The sequence below is a fragment of the Mustelus asterias genome, chromosome 3 (assembly GCF_964213995.1).
Source record: "Mustelus asterias chromosome 3, sMusAst1.hap1.1, whole genome shotgun sequence".
Classification (NCBI taxonomy): domain Eukaryota; kingdom Metazoa; phylum Chordata; class Chondrichthyes; order Carcharhiniformes; family Triakidae; genus Mustelus; species Mustelus asterias.
Window position 1 is genome coordinate 16,260,058 of NC_135803.1, and position 24,316 is coordinate 16,284,373.

Here is a 24,316-nt window from a genome sequence, read left to right on the forward strand (position 1 = left end):
TTAACAGGGTAGATGCAGAAACGTTTCGGCATTTGAGGGAATCCAGAACATGGTTTGGCAGCATCTGTGAGGAGAGAAAAGAGCTGACGTTTCGAGCCCAGATGCTCTTTGTCAAAGCTTTGACAAAGGGTCATCTGGACTCGAAACGTCAGCTTTTTTCTCTCCTTACAGATGCTGCCAGACCTGCTGAGATTTTCCAGCATTCTCTCTTTTGGTTTCAGATTCCAGCATCCGCAGTAAATTTGCTTTTATTCAGAACGTGGCTTGCTGGCTCGGTTAGCAGATACTCCGAATCTTAATCTGAGGGCTACGGTTTGAGCCGCGCCATTGCGTGATGATTGTTTTGGGTGTTAATAGTGGGTGCAGTGGGAATGTCACTGGGCTAGTAAGCCAGAAGCTCAAGTTAATGCTCTGGGTGACACGGGTTCAAATCCTACCACGGCAGCTGGTAGAACCTAAACTTAGTTAATAAAATCTGAGCTGGAATTCTCTGGCCGTTCGCAGCTGCAAGCGGGGACCAGGAATTTGGCACTCAGCCACATCTCTGTTCACTGCAGCGAGATTACAGAATCCCAGCGGTGTGAACAGCCAGCGAATACCTCCCCACACTAGGATATGAAGCCAGTCTCAATATTGGTGACCATGACAACCATCATGGCGGCACGGTAGCACAGTGGTTAGCACTGCTGCTTCACAGCTCCAGGGTCCCGGGTTCGATTCCCGGCTCGGGCCACTGTCTGTGTGGAGTTTGCACATTCTCCTCGTGTCTGCGTGGGTTTCCTCCGGGTGCTCCGGTTTCCTCCCACAGTCCAAAGATGTGCGGGTTAGGTTGATTGGCCAGGTTAAAAATTGCCCCTTAGAGTCCTGAGATGCGTAGGTTAGAGGGATTAGCAAGTAAATATGTGGGGGTAGGGCCTGGGTGGGATTGTGGTCGGTGCAGACTCGATGGGCCGAATGGCCTCCTTCCGCACTGTAGGGTTTCTATGATTTCTATCATGAATTGTGGTTGAAGAACCCCATCCGGATTCCTCTTTAGGGAAGAAAATCTGTCATCCATACCTCGTCTGGGCTACATGGGACTCCTGACCTGTGACGGTGTGGCCAAGTTGCCCTCTGAAAGGGCTTTGCAAGGCCCCTCAGTTCACACAATGAACTTTACGAGCTTTCTCTTGGGTTAAACTTGATTCACTGTTTTTCCAAATTACTGGATGTGTCCTTTTTTTCAGTTTACTGGACATAATTTTTTTTAAAAATAGACAATGTATTTTTCGCTTCAGGACTCACGGAGTGTGACTTTGTGTTTTCTTTTTCCCTTTTTTTGTCCCTTGTGGACTGTTAGGACAAACAGTCAGCCTCTCCATGGCAACCCCTGTGGGGGTGGCAGTGACACTGTTTACTTCACAGCGGTGGACGCGGGGGGAAGTGCCTGCTCTTTCACCAATAGCAACTTCTCGAACTTTGGCACCGGACTTGTACCAGAAGGCTGCGGATTTGCCTTACAAGTGAGCAAAACAACAGACAGCACGCACACACCTTTCACTGCAGCGACAGGAGTTTATCTGCTGTCAGGCGATGCTGAGTAGATTATACATGGAGAGCATGTTAGGGAATAATGGAACTAAATAACCCATAGAGTAACAGTGAGCCTGAGAACTCACAAACTCTGTCAATGGGTGTGGCAGATGATGCTCATGTAGAAATCCGAGTATTGCGCAGAAATTACAGCACACTAACTGGCTATTTGGCCCATTGCCAGTGTTTCAGGTCCACACAATTCAACTCTCATCCAATTATAGAATCCCTATAGCGCGGAAGGAGGCCTTTCAGCCCATCAAGCCTGCACCAACAGCAATCCCACCCTATTCCTGTCACCCCACGTATTTACCCTGCTATTCCCCCGAAACTAAGGGGCAATTTAGCACGGTCAATCAATCTAACTCACACATCTTTGGACTGTGGGAGGAAACCGGAGCACCCGGAGGAAACCCATGCAAACACGGGGAGAATGTGCAAACTCCATACGGACAGACACCCGAGGCCAGATTTGAACCCAGGTTCCTAGCGCTGTGAGGCAGCAGTGCTAACCACTGTGCCATCCTATCAGGATAGCTTCTGTTCCAATCTTCTTCTTGTGTTTATCTAGCTCCCGTGTAAATACTAATCACTTCTACACCATCTGGTAGCATGTTCCACAGTCAAAGTTTCTCCTGAATTCTGGGTTGGATTGATTTTATATTTGTGGCAGCCAGTTTCAGTTCTTCTCCAATAATGGAAACATCAGCTTTTGGTGCAGCCTCTTAATTTGTATTCTAAAGGTTTCATTATTCTACTCTAGATCTGGTGGGATCAGAATGCAAGGAGCAAGCTGGCAGAGTGGCCTATGGTCAAGGCCAAGACTGAGGGAGTGCTGCACTGTCAGGGGTCCCATCTTTTGGGTGAGAAGTCAAACTGAGGCCCCATCTACCTGCTTGGGTGGATGTTAAAGATCCCTCGGCACTGTTACGCAGAAGAACAGGCGAGTTATTCCTGGTGTCCTGGCTAATATTTATCCCTCAGTGAACAACACAGTGCTGATTGTGGAAGTTTCCAGACTTTGTGGGAGTTTGCAGGGTGCAAATTAGCTGTCGAGTGTCCAACATGACAACGTTGACCTCCCTCCAAAAATTACTTCAATGGCCTAGTGGCATCATTAATCCAGAAACTCAGCTAATGTTCTAGGGAACCCGGGTTCGAATCCCACTACAAGAGATGGTGGAATTTAAATTCAATAAAATAAAAGTCTGTAATTAAGAATCTACTGATGACCACAAAACCATTGTTGATTGTCGGAAAAACCCATCTGGTTCACTAATGTCCTTTAGGGAAGGGAATCTGCCATCCTTACCTGGTCTGGCCGACATGTACAGAGCCACAGCAACTTGGTTGACTCTCACTTGCCCTCCAAGGGCAACTCGGGATGGGCAATAAATGCTGGCCAGCCAGTAACACCCATGTCCCATGAATGAATAAAAAAGAAAATAAGCTCTGAGACATTGGTTGGTTAAGAACAAAGAACAAAGAAGATTACAGCACAGGAACAGGCCCTTCGGCCCTCCAGGCCTGCACTGGCCATGCTGCCCATCTGAACTAAAATCTCCTACCCTTCCGGGGACGATTTCCCTCTGTTCCCATCCTAAAAGAAAAGAAAGGACACTATATAAATGTATGTAAAAGGACGCGATGTATGTCTCTCGAACCCTGTCTGGCCGCTGTTTCCCTCCCTCGCACCATCTCTGGTTCCAGACTGAACCACGTGTAAATAAGGAGTGGGGTGAGGCTGGGCCTGGTGAGCAAACCCATTTAACTGCCTTTCTTTGATGATTCCAGAGCCTTTGGAGATAGGTTAGGAGAGGGTCAGGGGGTGGGGCGGGGTGGCTGGAGAGCAATGATGGAGTCACCACTGGTGCCTAACTTCAAGCCATGACCACCGATCCTTTCCCAGGCTTGGCACAATCTGAAATCTCAGGCAAAAATAAATGTCTCTCATGATCTTCAGGCCTCTTTCCTCCCGTTTAAGCAGTCGCCTGCTCTTTGGGTGCCTGCTCGGTGGTGGCAGGCAGCCGATCACTGGTGGAGGTCGCGGTGGAAGTCCGCCTTGTAAAATTACTAAAACTGGCCAGATTCATGAAAGGTGATGCCTCCGGAATGCAGGAAAACGCAGCCCAAAATCACATCCCACCTTCAAAATATTTATCTTCCTTACAGCTCTCGAGTCAGACACATTGCCCGACATGCTGTTGTTCCTCCTCATGTTCGCTGCATTGGAATGACAATGCAAGAGTGCTGTCTCCTCGGTGAGCTCATTTCGATCAGCTGTGGCTCAGTCGGTACCACAATTGCCTCCAGATCACAAGGTTTGGGGTTCAGTCCCCACTCCGGGTCTTGAGTCTGACGTTCCTCGCAACAGAGCGCTGAGGGAGTGTTGCGCTGTTGTCGATGTCCTGGCCAATGTTGATCCCTCGGTCAACATCACAGAAACAGATTTATCTGCCTGTTGTCGCATTGCTGCTTGTGAGAGTTTGCGGTGACCAATTGGCTGCCACAATAGTTTGTCAGAATCACAGAATCCCTGCAGTGCAGAAAGAGGCCATTCGGCCCATCGAGTCTGCACCAACCACAATCCCACCCAAGCCCTATCCCCATATCCCGACATATTTTACCCACTAATCCCTCTAACCTATGCATCCCGGGACACTAAGGGGCAATTTAGAATGGCCAATCAACCTAGCCCGCACATCTTTGGACTGTGGGAGGAAACTGGAGCACCCGGAGGAAACCCCCGCAGACACGAGGAGAATGTGCAGACTCCACACAGACAGTGACCCAAGCCGGGATTCGAACCCAGGTCCCTGGAGCTGTGAAGCAGCAGTGCTAACCACTGTGCTACCGTGCCTTACCGCTACAGCTACGGCTCTCACCAACCTTTACAGATGCACCATAGAAAGCATTCTTTCTGGTTGTATCACAGCCTGGTATGGCTCCTGCTCTGCCCAAGACCACAAGGAACGACAAAGGGTCGTGAACCTAGCTCAATCTATCACGCAAACAGCCTCCCATCCATTGACTCTGTCTACACTTCCCTCTGCTTCGGCAAAGCAGCCAGCATAATCAAGGACCACACGCACCCCGGACATACTTTCTTCCACCTTCTTCCATCGGGAAAAGATGCAAAAGTCTGAAAACGCATACCAACTGACTCAAGAACAGCTTCTTCACTGCTGCTGTCAGACTTTTGAATGGTCCTATCTTATATTAAATTGATCTTTCTCTTCACCTTACCTGTAACTGCAACACTGTATTCTGCACCCTCTCCTTTCCTTCTTCCCTATATGCTCTATGAACGGTATGTTTTGTCTGTATATTGCGCAAGAAACCATACTTTTCACTGTAGCCCAATACGTGTAACAACAATATAAAGCTCGGCACAACATCGTGGGCCAAAGGGCCTGTTCTGTGCTGTACTGTTCTATGTTCTATGTTCTATGTTCTAATATATCAAATCAAATATTCCCTACATTACAGCAGTGACTACATTTCAAAATATGCTTCATTGACTGTAAGGTGCTTTGACGCATCCAGTGAATATGATAGGTGGGATTTTACTGCCTCGCTTGAACGAGACCGGAAATCCCCACCCGAGGTCGATGGACATGTCCATTGTCCGCCCCTCGCCCGCTCCGATTCCATGGTGGGTGGGGCGGTAGAATTCCGGTGGATAACTCCTATGTCAATGTTTTGCAAGACCAAACAGCTATGATGTTCATTATCTACTTTCCCTTCCTGAGTTACACCTAGGTATTACCTCACTCTTTAATTGATCTTATTTGTTTTATTATCCTTTTGAATCTTGGCAGTAGGGGCACAATTGTGCATGAGGAGCTTGGAGAACACCAGAGTTATCTAAAACAAAGGAGGGTTGTGTAACCGATATCAAATGTTTTCTTTGCGAGTCAGTGTCTCTTCCACACGTCTGTACCTCTTGGTGGCTGCTCCTATTCTCAATAATCACATCAGATATACAACGCACAGACACGTCATTCAGGCAATTGGGTCGGCAGAGGCTTAAACCATAAGGCCATATGATATAGGAGCAGAATTAGGCCATTCAGCCCATCGAGTCTGCTCCGCCATTCAGTCATGGCTGATATGATTCTCATCCCCATTCTCCTGCCTTCTCCCCGTAACCCTTGATCCCCTTATTGATCAAGAACCTATCTATCTCTGTCTTAAAGACTTTCAGTGATCTGACCTCAATTCTCACATGGCACTATGTGAACTTGTTACGCAGACTTTGCAGGAAACACCTTTAATATCTACCAGGTTCATTTTTTTCCTCATTTTCTGCATAAGGAAAGCTTGGAATATATATTTGATATATATATATATTTGATCTTACCAAGAGCCACCATTTACTGGTTGCTCATTTCCTTTCTGAACATTTGTCATGTTCGTCTGCAGGATAACTCGCTGCAGCTCCAACTAAACTACCCTTGCGCTGCTTGGCTGCAATAAGGTTCAGTTAGGATCAGTTGGTAGCATTCTTGCTTCTAACTCAGAAGGTTGTGGGTTTGAGTCTCACTGTGTTCGAATCCCGCCACGGCAGATGGTGGAATTTGAATTATATATAAAAAAAGTATCTGGAATTAAGGATCTACTGATAACCATGAAACCATTGTTGATTGTCGGAAAAACTCATCTAGTTCACTAATGTCCTTTAGGGAAGGAAATCTGCCTTCCTTTCCTGGTCTGGCCTACATGTAACTCTCAGCTACCCTTGGGCAACTAGGGATGGGCAACAAATGCTGGCCAGCCAGCGACGCCCATGTCCCATGAATGAAAAAAAAGTCCAGTAACCTAAGCACTGTCACCCAGGCTGACACTCCCAAAGCCACACTGAGGGAGTTCAATACTGTTTGAGGTATTACATTGAGCCTCTGTATGACCTCTCAAGTAGGGCAGCGCAGTGGCACAGTGGTTAGCACTGCTGCCTAAGAGCTCTGGGGACCTGGGTTCGGGTCTGGCCATGGGTGACTATTTTGTGGAGTTTGCACGTTCTCCCTGTGTCAGTGTGGGTTTCCTCTGGGTGCTCCCGTATCCTCCCACAGTCCAAAAGGTTTGCAGGTTAGATGGATTGACAGTGCTAAGTTACCCCTTAGTGTTCAGTTTTTAAGTTTAAAATTTATTTATTAGTGTCACAAGTAAGCTTACATTAACACTGCAATGTGAAAATCCAGGGATGTTTAGGTAAGGTAGACTAGCCATGATAAATTTGTCGGTTTACAGGGATAGGGTGGGGGTGGGGGTGGGAGGGGGACCTGGGAAAGATGTTCTTTTGGAGAGAAGGTGGAGACCCGATGGGCCTCCTTCTGCACTATAAGGATTTTATGGTTCCATGGATGTAAAAGATCTTGTGTCAAAGAAGTTTTCCTTGATATTCTGGCTGATATTTATTTCTCAATCAAAATGACTTAGAAAATCTGATGAATATCCCATTGCTGTTTGTGGGATCTTGCTGTGCATAAATTGGCCACATGTGTATCTTCACGCTCCAAAGTATTTCATTGGCTGTAAAATGCTTCGGACAATGTTTAGATTGGGAAAGGCACCATATAATTTATCATTTACAAACTGTATGTTATTCTACTTTGACTTCTTGTTGTAGAACAGAGGCGCCAATTTTTCACTGAGTTCTGAGCACCCAAACTGCCTGGCACCAGGGAAGCGACCCTACCACACCATCATCCCCGCTCTTGCCACATCTGCTGCCACTGGACAACTTCTGTGTAGCTATGGAGTGATGGGTGGGTTCATGCAACCTCAAGGCCATGTGCAGGTAAAGGCCACTTTGTTATTGACTAAGCAGTGGACTGCGATAGGTGCCTGTAGCTGTATTGTTATGTGACTTACATTGTCTCCCAGTACTTTCGATGGTATTATTTCATCTTCCCCCAAAGTCTTGCCCCTCTCTACCTCCGTAATCCTCTGAGAACCTGTGATCCTCTCATTCTGGCCTCTTCTGAATTCTCAGTTGTGGGGAGGCAGTGGTGTAGTGGTATTGCTAGTGGGCTGGTAATCCAGAGACCCAGGGTAATGCTCTAGGGACCCAGGTTCGAATCTCACCCACAGTAGATGGTGAAATTTGAATTCAGTAAAAATCTGGAATTAAAAATCCAATGATAACCATGATGTCATTGTTGATTATCATAAAAACCCATCTGGTTCACTAACGTCCTGTAGGGAAGGAAATCTTCCATCCTTATCTGGTCTAGCTTACATGTGACTCCGAATGTCTCATTTGGACATTTGAGGGCGGCACAGTGGTTAGCACAGCTGCCTTGTAGCTCCAGGGATCTGGGTTCAATTCTGGCCTCAGGTGACTCTCTGTGTGGAGTTTGCACGTTCTCCCTGTAGGGAGGCAAATTCCCTGTTTCAGGCTAGCTTGCCAAGCTCCGGGTGCCATCTCCCTAGCCTGGCCATTCTCCCAGATGTGGAGATGCCGGCGTTGGACTGGGGTAAACACATTAAAGAGTCTAACAACACCAGGTCCAACAGGTGTTTGCTACCAAATAAACCTGTTGGACTTTAACCTGGTGTTGTTTGACTCCTTACTGCATTCTCCCAGAGGCAAGATGGCTGGGTGGCAGGACTTCCCAACTGCAAATGGCAATTAGCCATTTCAGCTTGTTAAAGGCCTATTGAGCCTTTATCGCCATTCAGTAAGGTCATGGTAATCCTTCCCCTCAGCAATATTTAGCTGCCTGTACTATATATCCCATGGTGCTGGACGTAATGGTGTTGGTCATTGATTTGATTTGATTTGATTCGATTTATTATTGTCACATGTATTAACATACAGTGAAAAGTATTGGTTCTTGTGCACTATGCAGACAAAACATACCGTTCATAGAGAAGGAAAGGAGAGAGTGCAGAATGTAATGTTACAGTCATAGCTAGAGTGTAGAGAAAGATCAACTTAGTGTGAGGTAGGTCCATTCAAAAGTCTGATGGCAGCAGGGAAGAAGCTGTTCTTGAGTCAGTTGGTACGTGACCTCAGATTTTTGTATCTTTTTCCCAATGGAAGAAGGTGGAAGAGAGAATGTCTGGGATGTATGGGGACCTTAATTATGCTGGCTGCTTTGCCGAGGCAGCGGCAAGTGTAGACAGAGTCAATGGATGGGAGGCTGGTTTGCGTGATGGATTGGGCTACATTTACGACCTTTTGTAGTTTGTTGCGGTCTTGGGCAGGGCAGGAGCCATACCAAGCTGTGATACAACCAGAAAGAATGCTTTCTATGGTGAAGTTGTGCAGAAGTTGGTGAGGGCGGCACGGTAGCACAGTGGTTAGCACTGCTGCTTCACAGCTCCAGGGTCCCGGGTTCGATTCCCGGCTCGGGTCACTGTCTGTGTGGAGTTTGCACATTCTCCTTGTGTCTGCGTGGGTTTCCTCCGGGTGCTCCGGTTTCCTCCCACAGTCCAAAGATGTGCGGGTTAGGTTGATTGGCCAGGTTAAAAATTGCCCCTTAGAGTCCTGGGATGTGTAGGTTAGAGGGATTAGCGGGTAAAAATATGTGGGGGTAGGGCCTGGGTGGGATTGTGGTCGGTGCAGACTCGATGGGCCGAATGGCCTCCTTCTGCACTGTAGGGTGTCTATGTCTATGTCTATGTCTAAATGCTAAATTTCCTTAGTCTTCTGAGAAAGTAAAGGCGTTGGTGGGCTTTCTTAACTATAGTGTCGGCATGGGGGGACCAGGACAGGTTGTTGGTGACCTGGACACCTAAAACCTTGAAGCTCTCGACCCTTTCTACTTCGTCCCCATTGATGTAGGGGCATGTTCTCCTTTACGCTTCCTGAAGTCGATGACAGCATTCCTGTACACTGCCTCAAAGACTGTGTGTGAAAATATAGAAATCTGATTGAATTATGTACTTTAAGACTAGATTAGGTCATTCACATACTTGGAGTGAACTTTTATAGATGCTCGCTCAGTCATTGACCTGGATTGGGAACATAGATTACTGAGAAAAGTCTACACCCATTCCAAAACACATGGTCCACACCTCCACCTGTTGGTGAAACCGAGGCTTTGCAGCATCAGTTGGTTTTGAGGACTGGATTTGAATTGGATTGGTGCATTGCGCATAAGCATCAGCTATTTCTCATGACACAGGCATCAATTTGCCCTCCCAGCCAGGTTCAGTGGAACTTGGGAATTGGATATAAACAGAAAGACAGAACACAAGGAAACCAATGCAACAGTTTCAAGTTCTTTAATTTGGTAAAATCTTAATTTGTTCATTAATTTAGACAATTAACTCACTGGAGGAGGAGGCTCCAAAAGAATCTTCTCGTGGGCAGATAGGGATGGACAATAAATGTTGGCCTAGCCAGAAATGCCCTTGTCCCTCGAATGAATTAAAAAAACAATTAAAAATGCACACAATTCTGCTATTAAGAACTGGTATGGAAATAGGGCACAGAATGATATGAAGACCAAAAGATGACTTGAGGATCGATCTAACCCTTTTTAACCAAGCTCCTTTCTTTATCTGCGAGGTATTGCTTAACATGCTGGAGTTTGGGATGAACCCGCAAGAAGCCCTGGACGCCCCTCGCTTCTGTGTGAACTACAAGAAGTCTGGTAGTTTATCATTTTGCCGTAATATTAGATTGTTAATCGAGCATTTTATTATTCAAGAAATGTGAAGCGGTCCTTACATTATTCATCCACGGGCCCAAAGCTCTGGGGGTGATTCTGGTCTCCCGATCGCATTTGTTTGATCATCTTCGAAGCGGGAGAAACCCTAGGGTGGAAAACAGAAAGTTTTATTTATTAATGTCACAAGTAGGCTTACATTAACACTGCAATGAAGTTACTGTGAAAATCCTCTAGTCGCCACAGAATGCACATTGGAGTAGTTTAAGTTTTAAAGTTCATTTATTAGTGTCGCAAGTAGGCTTACATTAACACTGCAATGAAGTTACTGTGGAAATCCCCTAGTCGCCACACTCTGGCGCCTGTTTGGGTACACTCAGGAAGAATTTAGCATGGCCAATGCACCTAACCAGCACGTCTTTCGGTCTGTGGGAGGGAACCAGAGCACCCAGGAGACGCCCACGCAGACCCGGGGAGAAGGTGCAGACTCCGCACAGACAGTCACCCAAGCCGGGAATCGAACCTGGGCCCCAGGTGCTGTGAGACAGCAGTGCTAACTGCTGTGCCATTGTGCCGCCCCACCAGAAGCCGGAAAGGTGGGTCGCAGAGCGAGATTATGAATGTGTATCGCACTTAGGAATGAGAGAGAAAGAATTGTAATGGGACAAAATGTTACCAAATCAGTTTGAAGAAAGAGCTTGCATTTATATAGCACCTTTCACAACCCTAAGACATCCCAAATTGCTCAATAGCCAATGAACCTTATTTTGACGAACATTCCCTGTCCCATTGTAGAGAAACAAGGCAGTTAATTTATCCACCGTAACCTCTCACAAAAGCAGCAGTAATGACCTGCTTCAGTGTCACTTGTTGAGGGAACAAATGTTGAATGGTGGGGGGAATACCTCTGCTTTTCATCAATTATTGCCATGAGATCTCTTACATCCACGTGAGGAGATAGATAGAGCCTTGGCTTCACATCTCACCTGAAAGAACGGCACCTCCGACAGTGCAGCACTCCCTCAGCATGGCACTGGAGTGTCGGCCTAGTGTGTACGCTCAAGTTTCTGCCACGGGTCCTGAACTCCTAACCTTCTGGCACGAGAGGTAAAAGTGCTGACTCTTTCATGTTCTCAAGGCAAAATGCTTCTTAATTATGAAGTGCTGGATGCAACCGTATAGAAAATACTTTGCTTCAGTCGGACAGAAGTGCTAACCACTGGCGGCACGATGACACAGTAAAGTTTATTTACTAGTCGCAAGCAGGCTTATATTAACACTGCAATGAAGTTACTATGAAAATCCCCTAGTCGCCACACTCCGGCGCCTGTTCGAGTCAATGCACCTAACCGGCACGTCTTTCAGACTGTGGGAGGAAACCGGAGCACCCGGAGGAAACCCACACAGACACGGGGAGAACGTGCAAACTCCGCACAGACAGTGACCCAAACCGGGAATTGAACCCAGGTCCCTGGCGCTGTGAGGCAGCAGTGCTAACCGCTGTGCCACCGTGCCGACCAGTGGTTAGCACTGCTGCCTCACAGCGCCGGGGACCCAGGTTCCAAATTCCCCGTCCTCGCTGGCAGTTGCTTGCAGGGTGTGAACGGCTGGAGAATTCTGGCCGGTAGTTGCTGTTTAGCACATGATCGATCTGGGGTATGAGTACATTGTCCATGCGTTAAAACTTTTAGAAGAGTAACAGTCTGGATTTCTCGATTCATTCTGGTTGCTGAATAAGGTTGTAGCTGTCCTCACATTGAATTAAACTTGTGATAGGTAATGACATCTACTTTGTAGAAAGCAATGAGTTTATAAAGAGTGTCATGAGAGCTGAGACTGTTGCTACATTTTAGGGCTTTACCTCTGGCCAGTATCTTAGTCTGGGCACATAGTTACCCTTTCCCTCAATTTAAAAAACAGATTCAGCAGCTGGGCCACAGATTCTCCTGACCTGGATTTATATCACAGTAAGAAGTCTCACAACACCAGGTTAAAGTCCAACAGGTTTATCTGGTAGCAAATACCATAAGCTTTCGGAGCACAGCTCCTTCGTCAGATGGAGTGGTCCGATACACTCCTTCTGACGAAGGAGCTGTGCTCCGAAAGCTTGTGTGGCTTTTGCTACCAAATAAACCTGTTGGACTTTAACCTGGTGTTGTGAGACTTCTTACTGTGCTTACCCCAGTCCAACGCCGGCATCTCCACATCTGGATTTATATCACCATTTCTTCACTGTTGCGGGGTCAAAGTCCTGGAACTCCCTCCCACCTGCTGTAGGTGGACCTGAAGCAGGTACACCCTGGTACACAGACTGTTGCTGGATCAAAGTCCTGAAACTCCCTCCCTAAAAGCAGTGTGGGTGTACCTGAAGCAGGTACCTGAAGCAGGTACACCCTGGTACACAGACTGCCGGGATTCAGGAAGGCTGCTCACCACACCACCTTCTCCAGGGCAATTGACAGCTGAGCTGCAAATGCCGGCCTTGCCAGCGATCGCCAGATTTCACAAACAGATTATTTGTTAAAAAAAGGTAACCTTTGCTGACTGGCTCCTGTCTAGAATTTTGCCAACTTTCTTCTCCAGGCAACTGAGTATATTTCAATCATGTAACATTTTCCACTCTAATGTCCAGAACAGGAATCTTCCCCATTGTCTTGTCAGCAGGTTGTGGTTAAAGTTTGCCATTTTACACGAGCTTCCTCAATAAACCAATGACCCTTTCAATATATACACTATATATATATATATATAATATATACATATATATAATTATATATATAGTGAATATCATGCTAATGATCCATAATGATTGAAGCAATATGCAGTTGGATGCAAGTCATAAAGAGGGGTGGCACAGTGACACAGTGGTTAGCACTGTTAGATAGTCAATATCTTTTCCCAAAGGTAGGGGAGTCTAAAACTAGAGGGCATAGGTTTAAGGTGAGAGGGGAGAGATACAAAAGTGTCCAGAGGGGCAATTTTTTCACACAGAGGGTGGTGAGTGTCTGGAACAAGCTGCCAGAGGTCGTAGTAGAGGCGGGTACAATTTTGTCTTTTAAAAAGCGTTTAGACAGTTACATGGGTAAGATGGGTATAGAGGGATATGGGCCAAATGCAGGCAATTTGGGACGAGCTTAGGGGTTTTAAAAAAAAGGGCAGCATGGACAAGTTGGGCCGAAGGGCCTGTTTCCATGCTGTAAACCTCTATGACTATGACACTGCTGTCTCACAGCTCCAGGGACCCCGGTTCGATTCCCGGCTTGGGTCACCATCTGTGCAGAGTTTGCACATTCTCCCCGTGTCTGCGTGGGTTTCCTCCGGGTGCTCTGGTTTCTGCCCACAGTCCAAAGATGTGCGGGTTAGGTGGATTGGCCATGCTAAATTTCCCCTTAATGTTCCAGGATGCATGAGATATTGGGATGAGTGGGGTAAATATGTGGGTTGACGGCAATAGAGCCTGGGTGGGATTGTTGTTGGTTCAGGCTCAATGTGGGCTGAATGGCCTCCTTCTACACTGTAGTGATTCAATGAACAAAAGGGAAACTAATGTCTCTTTTTGTGCAGATAGTACGTGGAAGCTCTCGTTGGAAGAGGGGATCCACCAGTCTGCTTCACAGGAACTGATAGCAAGAGGTCACAATGTCCATTGGCCAGTCAGCGGCCATGACAGGTCTCTGTTTGGACGCGGCCAGATAATTACCAAGGGAGCGTGGTGGGATTTACAGCTTGCCTTGACTGCTGAGGATGGCCAGGAAGTATTATGGGCTGGATCTGATCCTCGGGCAGATGGTTGTGCAATTGGATTCTAGGTTATTCTGCAAACATGATTTCGGATGAATTTGAGATTGGTATTGTAACGTTTAGACAACATTGAATATTATTGTTTTATGCGTCACTATCGTCAGAATTGTGGGTGATCATGAAATTAAGCTTTGGGGAGAAAGAGAGAGTGTGTAGCAATGACATAGCGTTCAATATCTCAAAGAAATGTACGTCACATTGAATGAGTTGCTTTAATGTTTTGCGACTGCTGAAAATCAGGAGGAATCATCAACCATTTCTGTGCACATGCTGCTACTTACCTAGGAACAAAATATAGCGGTGACAGCAAAATAACACTCACGATTAATCATTCTTACATAGAAACATAGAAGAGAGGAGCAGGAAGAGGCCATTTGGCCCTTCGAGCCTGCTCCGCCATTCATTACGATCATGGCTGATCGTTCAACTCAATAGCCTAATCCTGCTTTCTCCCCATAAGCTTTGATCCCATTCGGCCCAAGTGCTATATCCAGCCGCCTCTTGAATATATTCAATGTTTTGGCATCAACTACTTCCTGTGGTAATGAATTCCACAGGCTCACCACTCTTTGGGTGAAGAAATGTCTCCTCATCTCCGTGCTAAATGGTCTACCCTAAATCCTCAGACTGTGACCCCTGGTTCTGGACACCCCCACCATCGGGAATATCCTCCCTGCATCTACCCTGTCTAGTCCTGTTAGAATTTTATAAGTCTCTATGAAATCCCCCCTTGCAACTTGTATTTTAACTTGTATTTAATATTTCTCGTTCCTCGTCAAATCTTATGATCCAGAATGGGTTTTGATTTCCAAGATAGAAACCAAAGGACTATTGTGAAGTGTGGCTCCAGCTATCAATACAGCAAAGTGCACTCAAAACAAATTATTTTGCAGTAAAAGACTGAGACTGAAAGCCTGGAACTACTCAAAAGAATGCTGGTTTGAGAAGGCCAGAAGAGGAGTTCAGGTATATTAAGAAGAAGTCCTTTGGCAATGTCAGCTTTGGTTTGAAAAGCCCTCAGACTGGGGTAGGGAAGGAGGTGAGGAGTTCTGAGGTCTTCGGAAAGAATCATAGAATCCCTGCAGTGCCATTTGGCCCATCAAGTCTGCACCGACCACAATCCAACTCATGCCCCATTCCTGTAATCCCACATATTTATCCCGCTAATCCCCCTTACACTAGGGTCAGTTTAGCATGGCCAGTCAACCTAACCCGCACATCTTTGGACTATGGGAGGAAACCGGAGCATCCCGAGGAAACCCATGCAGACACAGGGAGAATGTACAAACTCCACACAGACAGTCTCCCAAGGCCGGAATTGAACCCGGATCCCTGGTGCTGTGAGGCAGCAATGCTGTAGAGCTGGAGTAAGAGATTGTGCACAGAGCCTTGACTTCAGTGCCATCCCAGTCACAGACACTGATCAGAATCAAAGTGCAATTATGCTGTGTAAGCCTTTTCATCTTGATAGATAATGGGCTAGATGTTTTGGCAGCAATGTGGCACAGTCGTTAGCACTGTGGCTTCACAGCGCCGGAGACCTGGTTTGATTCTGGCCTTGGCTGTCTATCTGTCTGTGTGGAGTTTGCACATTCTCCCCGTGTCTGCGTGGGTTTCCTCCGGGTGCTCCGGTTTCCTCCCACAGTCTGAACGATCTGCAGGTTAGATGGATTGGCCATGCTAAATTGCCCCATGGGGCGGGATTATACTGCCCCGTTTGGGTGAGATCGTAAAGTCCCACCCGAGGCCAATGGAGATTTCCTCGCCCGCCCGATGGTAGGTTTTCAGCCTTAGTGTCCAAAAAAGTGTGTGCTGGGGGATTCATGGGGTAAATGAGTGGGGCTACGGGGATGGGGGACATGGGTGGGATGCTCTTTTGGAGAGTTGATACGATGGGCTGAATGGCTCCTTCTGCACTGTAGGGATTCTATGATTCTATGAATTTTGCATTGATAATAATGGTGAGACTAATTGTGCCCCATCGATGTGGAGCAAATTGAACAACAATGTCTGGAGTCTGCGTATGCATGGCTAAACATGGAAAACTGGAAGTTGCTCTGTTCCTCCACACACTGACCTGTAACAGAGCCTTGCCAATAGAAGAGGCAATCTGTGTAAAGTTAAGTTTATTTGTGAGTCACAAGTCGGTTTACATTAACACTGCAACGAAGTTACTCTGAAAATCCCCTAGTCGCCACACACCGGTGCTTGTTTGGGTACACTGAGGGAGAATTTAGCACGGCCAATGCCCCTCACCAGCACGTCATTTGGACTGTGAAAGGAAACCGGAGCACCCGGAGGAAACCCACGCAGACATGGGGAGAACGTGCAGATAGTCACCCAAGCCGGGAATTGAACCCGGGTCCCTGGCACTGTGCCACCGTGCTGCCCCTGTAAGGCTGTGAAGCTGTTGTATGTACCCACTGTTTACCCTAGAAATGTACCGAGAAATGTCAGGAACTTTTATCAACATGATCAGTGATAATTACTGACAGACAACCTCTCTGGCACGGAAATTTAATTTTACAAGTGTGAATTCTCAGTCCTTTAGAATTAAATTATTGTTAGAGATTTTATGAAAATAAAAGTTAAAAATATCATTTTACGTTTTCTTCTCAACTTTCTCTATTCTATCTTTCCCCTTCTTTAGTTTGCTTTGATGAGGTGTTTTTACAATGAATTAAATCTAACTTATCCTGGTTTAGACGCTGCATTTATCAGCGAGGATGCTTTAATCTGATCAATTGAAGTACAGTGCTGTTACTTGCCGTGTGCTCACATTCCAGTAGAGGGCTCTGCGTTGGATCAGATGCCCAATGACAGCAAGTTGCTGCTCAAAGGCCTGTGGACAACTGTAAGCTTAATGAAGAGTGAACGCTTTTCCAACACCACTGACCACAAGATCAATGTTTATTTTGCTAGCTTGCATTCATAGCTCTGATTGTAGCTAATCTACTGCAATATTAAAGTTTTTAAATTAGTGTCGCAAGTAGGCTTACATTAACACTGCAATGAAGTTACTGTGAAAATCCCCTAGTTGCCACACTCCGGCACCTGTTCGGGTACACTGAGGGAGAATTTAGCACGGCCAATCCACTTAACCAGCACATCTTTCGGACTGTGGGAGGAAACCGGAGCACCCGGAGGAAACCCACGCAGACACGGGGAGAACGTGCAGACTCCACACAGACAGTGACCCAAGCTGGGAGTCGAACCTGGTCCCTGGCACCGTGAGGCAGCCATGCTAACTAGTGTGTCACTGTGTCGCCCTTTATATTAAAATATTACACTTTTCAAAGCCTTTTCTCCTCCTCGGGAGAATAGATTTCAGCTTTGGGCAAAGGGTCATTCACGCTAGAATTTACTTATTAAGTAATTTAATGAACTCCTTTCTTTGCTGTGGCCTTTGTAAACATTACAATGTAGCACGGCATTGATAATGATTGTCAATATTAGCAGCTATCTAATAACCTTTTAAAGATTGTTGGCAAATAAACGGGTACAAAAAGGGGAGATCAATTTACCCAAAACAAACTGTTTCTTTACAATTTCTTCTCCACCGAATGAATGATTTGATTTGATTTATTATTGTCACATGTATTAGTATACAGTGAAAAGTATTGTTTCTTACGCGCTATACAGACAAAACATACTGTTCATAGAGAAGGAAAGGAGAGAGTGCAGAAGTGTAGTGTTACAGTCATAGCTAGGGTGTAGAGAAAGATCAACTTAATGCGAGGTAGGTCCATTCAAAAGTCTGACAGCGGCAGGGAAGAAGCTGTTCTTGAGTCAGTTGGTACGTGACCTCAGACTTTTGTATCTTTTTCCCGATGGAAGAAAGTGAAAGAGAGAATGTCCAGGGTGCGTGGAGTCCTTGATTATGCTGGCTGCTTTTGCGAAGCAACAGGAAGTGTAGACAGAATCAGTGGGTGGGAAACCGGTTTGCGTGATGGACTGGGCTTCATTCACGATCCTTTGTAGTTTCTTGCAGTCTTGGGCAGAGCAGGAGCCATACCAAGCTGTGATACAAACAGAAAGAATGCTTTCTATGGTGCATCTGTAAAAGCTGGTGAGAGTTGTAGCTGACGTGCCTAATTTTCTTGGGCTCCTGAGAAAGTAGAGGCGTTGGTGGGCTTTCTTAACTATAGCGTCAGCGTGGAGGGACCAGGACAGGTCGTTGATGATCTGGACACCTAAAAACTTGAAGCTCTCAACAATTTCTACTTCATCCCCATCGATGTAGACAGGGGCATGTTCTCCACTACGCTTCCTGAAGTTGATGAATGGTTTGAATTCAGAGTTTAAAACTTGATCCATTTTCAATTACAAGATTGCAACGTGGAAATAATTTTTCAGAACCTTTTTAGGTTTTATAATCTCATTGCACAACTTGAATATTATTTCCCATAAAGAGGAATTGACTCACTGTTATTCTACTCTGGAAAGTCCGTTGGCGAAGGATAGAACTGGAGCCAATCTGGATGCACTTTTGTATTTATTTACAAAGTTACGCAGTACAAACTTAGCACTACCAGCCCAACAACCATTGTTTTAGTCCATACCTCACATGATGATTGTTGTGATGCTGGAGGCATGCCAGCTTCAGTGAGTGTAGGGTCCATTCATTCCTTAGAATAGACGGAGATGGCACTGATATGATTAATTTCTTTTATTGAACAGAATTTGAAATTAAAACGTTACAGAAATGAACAGAGAGAAGCTAGAGAGAGAGAGAGAGACTGGCTGCCAGTCCTGTACTGATTAAAGAACTTAAAACATACTGAACAGGTCTCGAAAACAGACTGACTGCTGCACACACGGTTCCAAAATTATATGTTAACCCTTATCTCGTATTGGAATTGTTTGGTACATGCTGTCTCTGACTACCGAAACAATTCTCACAGCTGTGGCCATGAGAAACTTGTTTTGGTTATGGAAAGGCTGTTTTTGCTTGCATTGTACTTTCTAAAATGCAGTCAATTTTTCTAGCTAACCCAGCATGCCTGCTGAGTTTTAAAATGTGGTCAAATTAATTCTAAAATGTAGTTGCATTGGCAGAAATGCCTTAAAATGAAGCCTTTGCATTAATGAAGCAAACCATACACAGCAGTGAGGTTGCTGGAGTTGTTCACCTGCTGAGTACCCTGCCGAAACATTGGTGGTGGAAAGTCACCAGTGCCCAGAGATGCCTTTGGTGAGTGACGCAAATCCCACTGCCATAGAGAACGGTGGTGACAACAATACTACATATTGTGTAAAATGATGGATTTACCTACTAACCAACTTGGGAAGATTGAAAACAAAGTTTCTGTCAGTTTTAGTGTGTCAAAGAGAGGTTCGACCTAGAGATTAACCTCCATTCTTACAGTTCACTGTGTTGTTTTTAAAGTTTATTCATTAGTATCACAAGTAGGCTTACATTAACACTGCAATGAAGTTACTGTGAAAATCCCCTAGTCGCCACACTCTGGCACCTGTTCGGGTACACTGAGGGAGAAATAAGCATGGCCAATGCACCTAACCAGCACATCTTTTGGACTGTGGGAGGAAACCGGAGCACCCGGTAGTAAGGGCGTGGAATGCCCTGCCTGCAGCAGTGGTGGACTCGTCAACGTTGAGAGCGTTCCAGTGGTTATTGGATAAACATATGGATGATATTGAAATAGTGTAGATTAGAGGGGCTTTAGATTGGTACCACTGGTCGGCGCAACATTGAGGGCCGAAGGGCCTGTACTGTGCTGTTATGTTCTATGTTCACCCGGCGGAAACCCATGCAGACACGGAGAGAATGTGCAACCTCCGTACAGACAGTGACCCAAGCCGGGAATCGAACCTGGGTCCCTGGCGCTGTGAGACAGCAGTGCTAACCAGTGTGCCAGTGTGCTGCCCCAGTAGTTTCAGCCACACAGCACCATAAATGAAAACTAAAGGTATGAAAAGAGCAGAAAGGAAAATTCCATACCTCCGTCCTCGAAGCCTTTACATCGAGCCTGTAATGGGTGCAGTGTTGCGCAAGATTAATAAAAAGCAGATTGCAATCTGTGGTAAATGTTTACCTCTAAAGCACTTATGTGGCTTTAAAAAAGCATAGAAATATTGTCTGAGATAATTTGACACAATAAGCTTGGAATGTTGTTTATCTTACTAATCACATGCTCTGATAGTGACTAATCCACGAAAGTTGTGAGATTAAATAATTGTTTAGTGAAGCTAAATACATATACACAAATCTTGATCTTAAACTTCTCTTCACTGGAAACCAAACAGTGAGTTTAAGTGCAAGAAAGCCATTTTTAATCTTATCCAGTTTTAGCTGCAGTGGTTAATTTCACTGAAAATAATGTACACAACACACACATACACAAATATAGACACACACACATACACACACACACCACATAAAACACAATGTTTGTTTTATATCGGTCTCATCAAGGGTCAGTACACATTCTTTAACATGCTGTTACAAATGAGAGGATTCATAAGATGGTTATGTTTTAAACTGCTTCTTTTAATTTAAGGTAAAACAGAATGTTTTGGACGGGGGTGGGGGGATGGGGGGTGGTATGATTGTACTAATTTTGCTCAGAGACAGATCCATGTGATTTGGTTGCCATGGAGAAAGAGGCCCAGGCTGAAATCTCTAGAAAATCAAGTGCCAGTTTTCCCGCATAGACATGAACGAGGGGCAGCTGGTCTTTCTGGACATAGACTATCATACAATTAAGCACAATTAATATACGATTAACAATCATCGTTAATGTGCTGCCCTTTGAGTTGGGAATTGCCAATAAGGGGGCATAATCCCTGAGGTACCTTGTGGTAGAGAGAGGGGAGGCAGGAGAATACCTTTTAGGATTAGCCATCTAGTGGGATGCCAAGGAGAACTGATTTTCCATTCAAAGCGATGGGACTTGTGGAGATTTAAGGAGTCACTGGTGTGTGCCTTGCTATTGGATATCAATTCATAGATACTCAATACTGACTTTCAAAGGATATTGGAAGATTGGCTCGAGCGTGACGGGGAGAAGGGAGTCTGCTGACAATCCAAGAGAAGTGTGGGACTTTGTCTATAAAGTTACATCACACTCTCAGCAGATATGTAATGTAAAAAATGGGTCACAAAGTATTTTTGATTTAATTAATTAGATAATTAGAAAGTAATGTTTCTGTAATTTGGTATATTAGTTGACAGTTAAATAATGTTTAGTCAATGTTGATTTTAGATTATTTGTTATCATAAAAGTCTTAAAACATGAAATCTTGTCATATGAACTGGAATGGACTGCCTGCAGTGATAGTGGAGTCAGACACTTTAGGAACATTTAAGCGGTTATTGGATAGGCACATGGAGCACACCAGGATGATAGGGAGTGGGATAGCTTGATCTTGGTTTCAGATAAAGCTCGGCACAACATCGTGGGCCGAAGGGCCTGTTCTGTGCTGTACTGTTCTATGTTCTATGTTCTATGATTTTTTCCGTCATTCGGTTGGTGGGAAATTCAAATATCTTAAAAGTTATTGCTGTCTATGGGGATTGTAACAATGCTCACAGGATAGTTACTAATCTGGAAGGTCATACAGCCCATTTTCATTCATCCACCCTGAGTCATCCTAACATGCCATCAAGCAGGATTAGCTGGGGTTATTCATAGAAATCATAGAAACCCTACAGTACAGAAAGAGGCCATTCGGCCCATCGAGTCTGCACCGACCACAATCCCACCCAGGCCTTACCCCCATATCCCGACATATTTACCCACTAATCCCTCTAACCTACACATCTCAGGACACTAAGGGCAATTTTTAGCATGGCCAATCAACCTAACCCGCACATCTTTGGACTGTGGGAGGAAACCTACGCAGACACGAGGAGAATGTGCAAACTCCACACAGACAGTGACACAAGCCGGGAATCGAACCCAGGTCCCTGGAGCTGTGAAGCAGCAGTGCTAACCACTGTGCTACCGTGCCGCCCTGCAGTATTCTATTTGGGAGTTTATTCTGCACATTGAAACATTTTGATGCAAATAAATTAATTTCTACCAAAGCAACCATTTTGCATTCCATTAACGAGAATGGTCCACTTTGCTGTTTTCTGGTTGTTCTCAGATTTTCAATTAGTTAGAAAAAAACATAAACACAAATGGAATCGTTCTTCAGCACCACCTTCATCATAGAATGTAAGGTACAAATCTTGAAGCTTCTTCCCTGCTGCCATCAGACTTTTGAATGGACCCACCATATATCAAGCTAATCTTTCTCTACTAGCTGTGACTGTAACACTATATTCTGCACCCTCTCCTTTCCTTCTCCCCATGTACTGTATGAACAGTATGCTTTGCCTGTATAGCGCGCAAGAAACAATAATTTTCACTGTATCCCTGAAAAGGTTAATAATCACACAAGCTGCTATGAAAACCCAAGATCTTCTTGTAAGAGTCGTCACAGATAAACGCCAAGGTCATTAATCTTGGCAAAATTCATTAAATCAGACATCTGTAACTGGGAGGAAGGGAGTGATCCACAGTGCGAGTTGTACAATGATAACTTGTAGCAATGATATACTATGTTTTCACATTGATTGGATATTATAGTGAAGGTAGCGTAAAGTGATTGTGATTAGTATATGCCAATTACTTGTAATCGAATTTGAAAAGTATAATTGCTTATGTATCTTGGAAATCGCCACTCTGGCTAGCTACAAAGATGTGAACTGTAGCTTTCCAGCGTCCTTGCTATAACTCGCAAGAAAACAGCTGTTTAAGAGAACTCCTTGACTTGGTCTGGTTACTTGAAGGGTAAAGTTGTGATCAATTAAAAGGCTGACATCAAGCCCACAACATTCCCAATACATGTGACAATAATAAATCAAATCAAATCACTCCCCCCTCCCCACCCCCAACATCAATGTAGTAAAAACAAAGAACAAAGAAAAGTACAGCACAGGAACAGGCCATTCGGCCCTCCAAGCCTGCGCCGATCATGATGCCCTAACTAAACTAAAACCATGCTCGCAGCATGGATTCATGAGGGGAAAGTCGTGCTTGACGAACTTGTTGGATTTTTATGAAGATGTGACTAGTGCGGTTGACGGAGGGGAACCGGTGGATGTAGTGTTTTTGGATTTCCAAAAGGCGTTTGATAAGGTGCCTCACAAAAGGTTGCTGAAGAAAATTGGGTCACACGGAGTTGGGGGTAGGGTGTTAGCGTGGATTGGGGATTGGCTATCCGACAGGAAGCAGAGAGTCGGAATAAATGGGTGCTTTTCTGGTTGGCGGATGGTAACTAGTGGCATGCCGCAGGGATCGGTACTGGGGCCTCAACTATTTACCATTTATATAGACGATCTGGAGGAGGGGACCGAGTGTAGGGTAACAAAGTTTGCAGACGACACAAAGATAAGTGGAAAAGTGAATCGTGTGGAGGGCGTAGAAGGTCTGCAGAGAGATTTGGACAGGCTGAGTGAGTGGGCGAGGATCTGGCAGATGGAGTATAACAACAAATGCGAGGTTATTCACTTTGGAAGAAATAATAGCAAATTGGATTATTATCTAAATGGAAAGAAATTACAACATGCTACTGTGCAGAGGGACCTGGGGGTCCTTATGCATGAGACACAAAAACCCAGTCTGCAGGTGCAACAGGTGATCAAGAAGGCAAATGGGATGTTGGCCTATATTGCGAGGGGGATAGAATATAAAAGCAGAGATGTCTTGCTGCATCTGTAAGAAGTTTAACAACACCAGGTTAAAGTCCAACAGGTTTATTTGGTAGCAAAAGCCACTCACGTTGTTTTGTTTCTTAAAGACTTGATTAGTTGTAAGTATTCGCATTCCAACCATTATTCATGTAAATTGTGTTTGTGTCTTTATATGCTCTGTTTGTGAACAGAATTCCCACTCACCTGAAGAAGGGGCTTGGAGCTCCGAAAGCTTGTGTGGCTTTTGCTACCAAATAAACCTGTTGGACTTTAACCTGGTGTTGTTAAACTTCTTACTGTGTTTACCCCAGTCCAACGCCGGCATCTCCACATCATTGCTGCATCTGTACAGGGCATTGGTGAGGCCGCAGCTGGAATACTGTGTGCAGTATTGGTCCCCTTATTTGCGGAAGGATATATTGGCCTTGGAGGGAGTGCAGAGAAGGTTCACCAGGTTGATACCAGAGATGAGGGGTGTTGATTATGAGGAGAGACTGAGCAGATTGGGTTTGTACTCGTTGGAATTTAGAAGGCTGAGGGGGGATCTTATAGAGACCTATAAGATAATGAAGGGGCTGGATAGGGTAGAGGTGGAGAGATTCTTTCCACTTAGAAAGGA

General features: G+C 45.3%; 2 protein-coding genes across 6 annotated transcripts in view; both read left to right on the forward strand.

Moving 5' to 3' along the window:
- The window catches only part of LOC144487309 (glutathione hydrolase-like YwrD proenzyme), a 101,764-nt gene extending 85,931 nt beyond the window's left edge, over positions 1-15,833 (forward strand). For 4 of the 5 annotated variants that reach the window (XM_078205398.1, XM_078205390.1, XM_078205411.1 and 1 more), the window contains 4 exons: positions 1,340-1,502; positions 7,202-7,372; positions 10,094-10,178; positions 13,758-15,832. In XM_078205398.1, coding sequence (XP_078061524.1) covers positions 1,340-1,502; positions 7,202-7,372; positions 10,094-10,178; positions 13,758-14,002 — 664 coding nt within the window. In that variant the 3' untranslated portion in view covers positions 14,003-15,832. Of the gene's footprint in view, positions 1-1,339; positions 1,503-7,201; positions 7,373-10,093; positions 10,179-13,757 lie in introns of all 5 variants that reach the window. The other variant, XM_078205416.1, reaches the window with a different exon arrangement.
- Positions 15,834-16,666: 833 nt separating this feature from the next.
- The window catches only part of tm4sf1 (transmembrane 4 L six family member 1), a 30,858-nt gene continuing 23,208 nt past the window's right edge, over positions 16,667-24,316 (forward strand). The window contains exon 1 of the mRNA XM_078205447.1: positions 16,667-16,848. Coding sequence (XP_078061573.1) covers positions 16,804-16,848 — 45 coding nt within the window. The 5' untranslated portion in view covers positions 16,667-16,803. The remainder of the gene's footprint in view (positions 16,849-24,316) is intronic.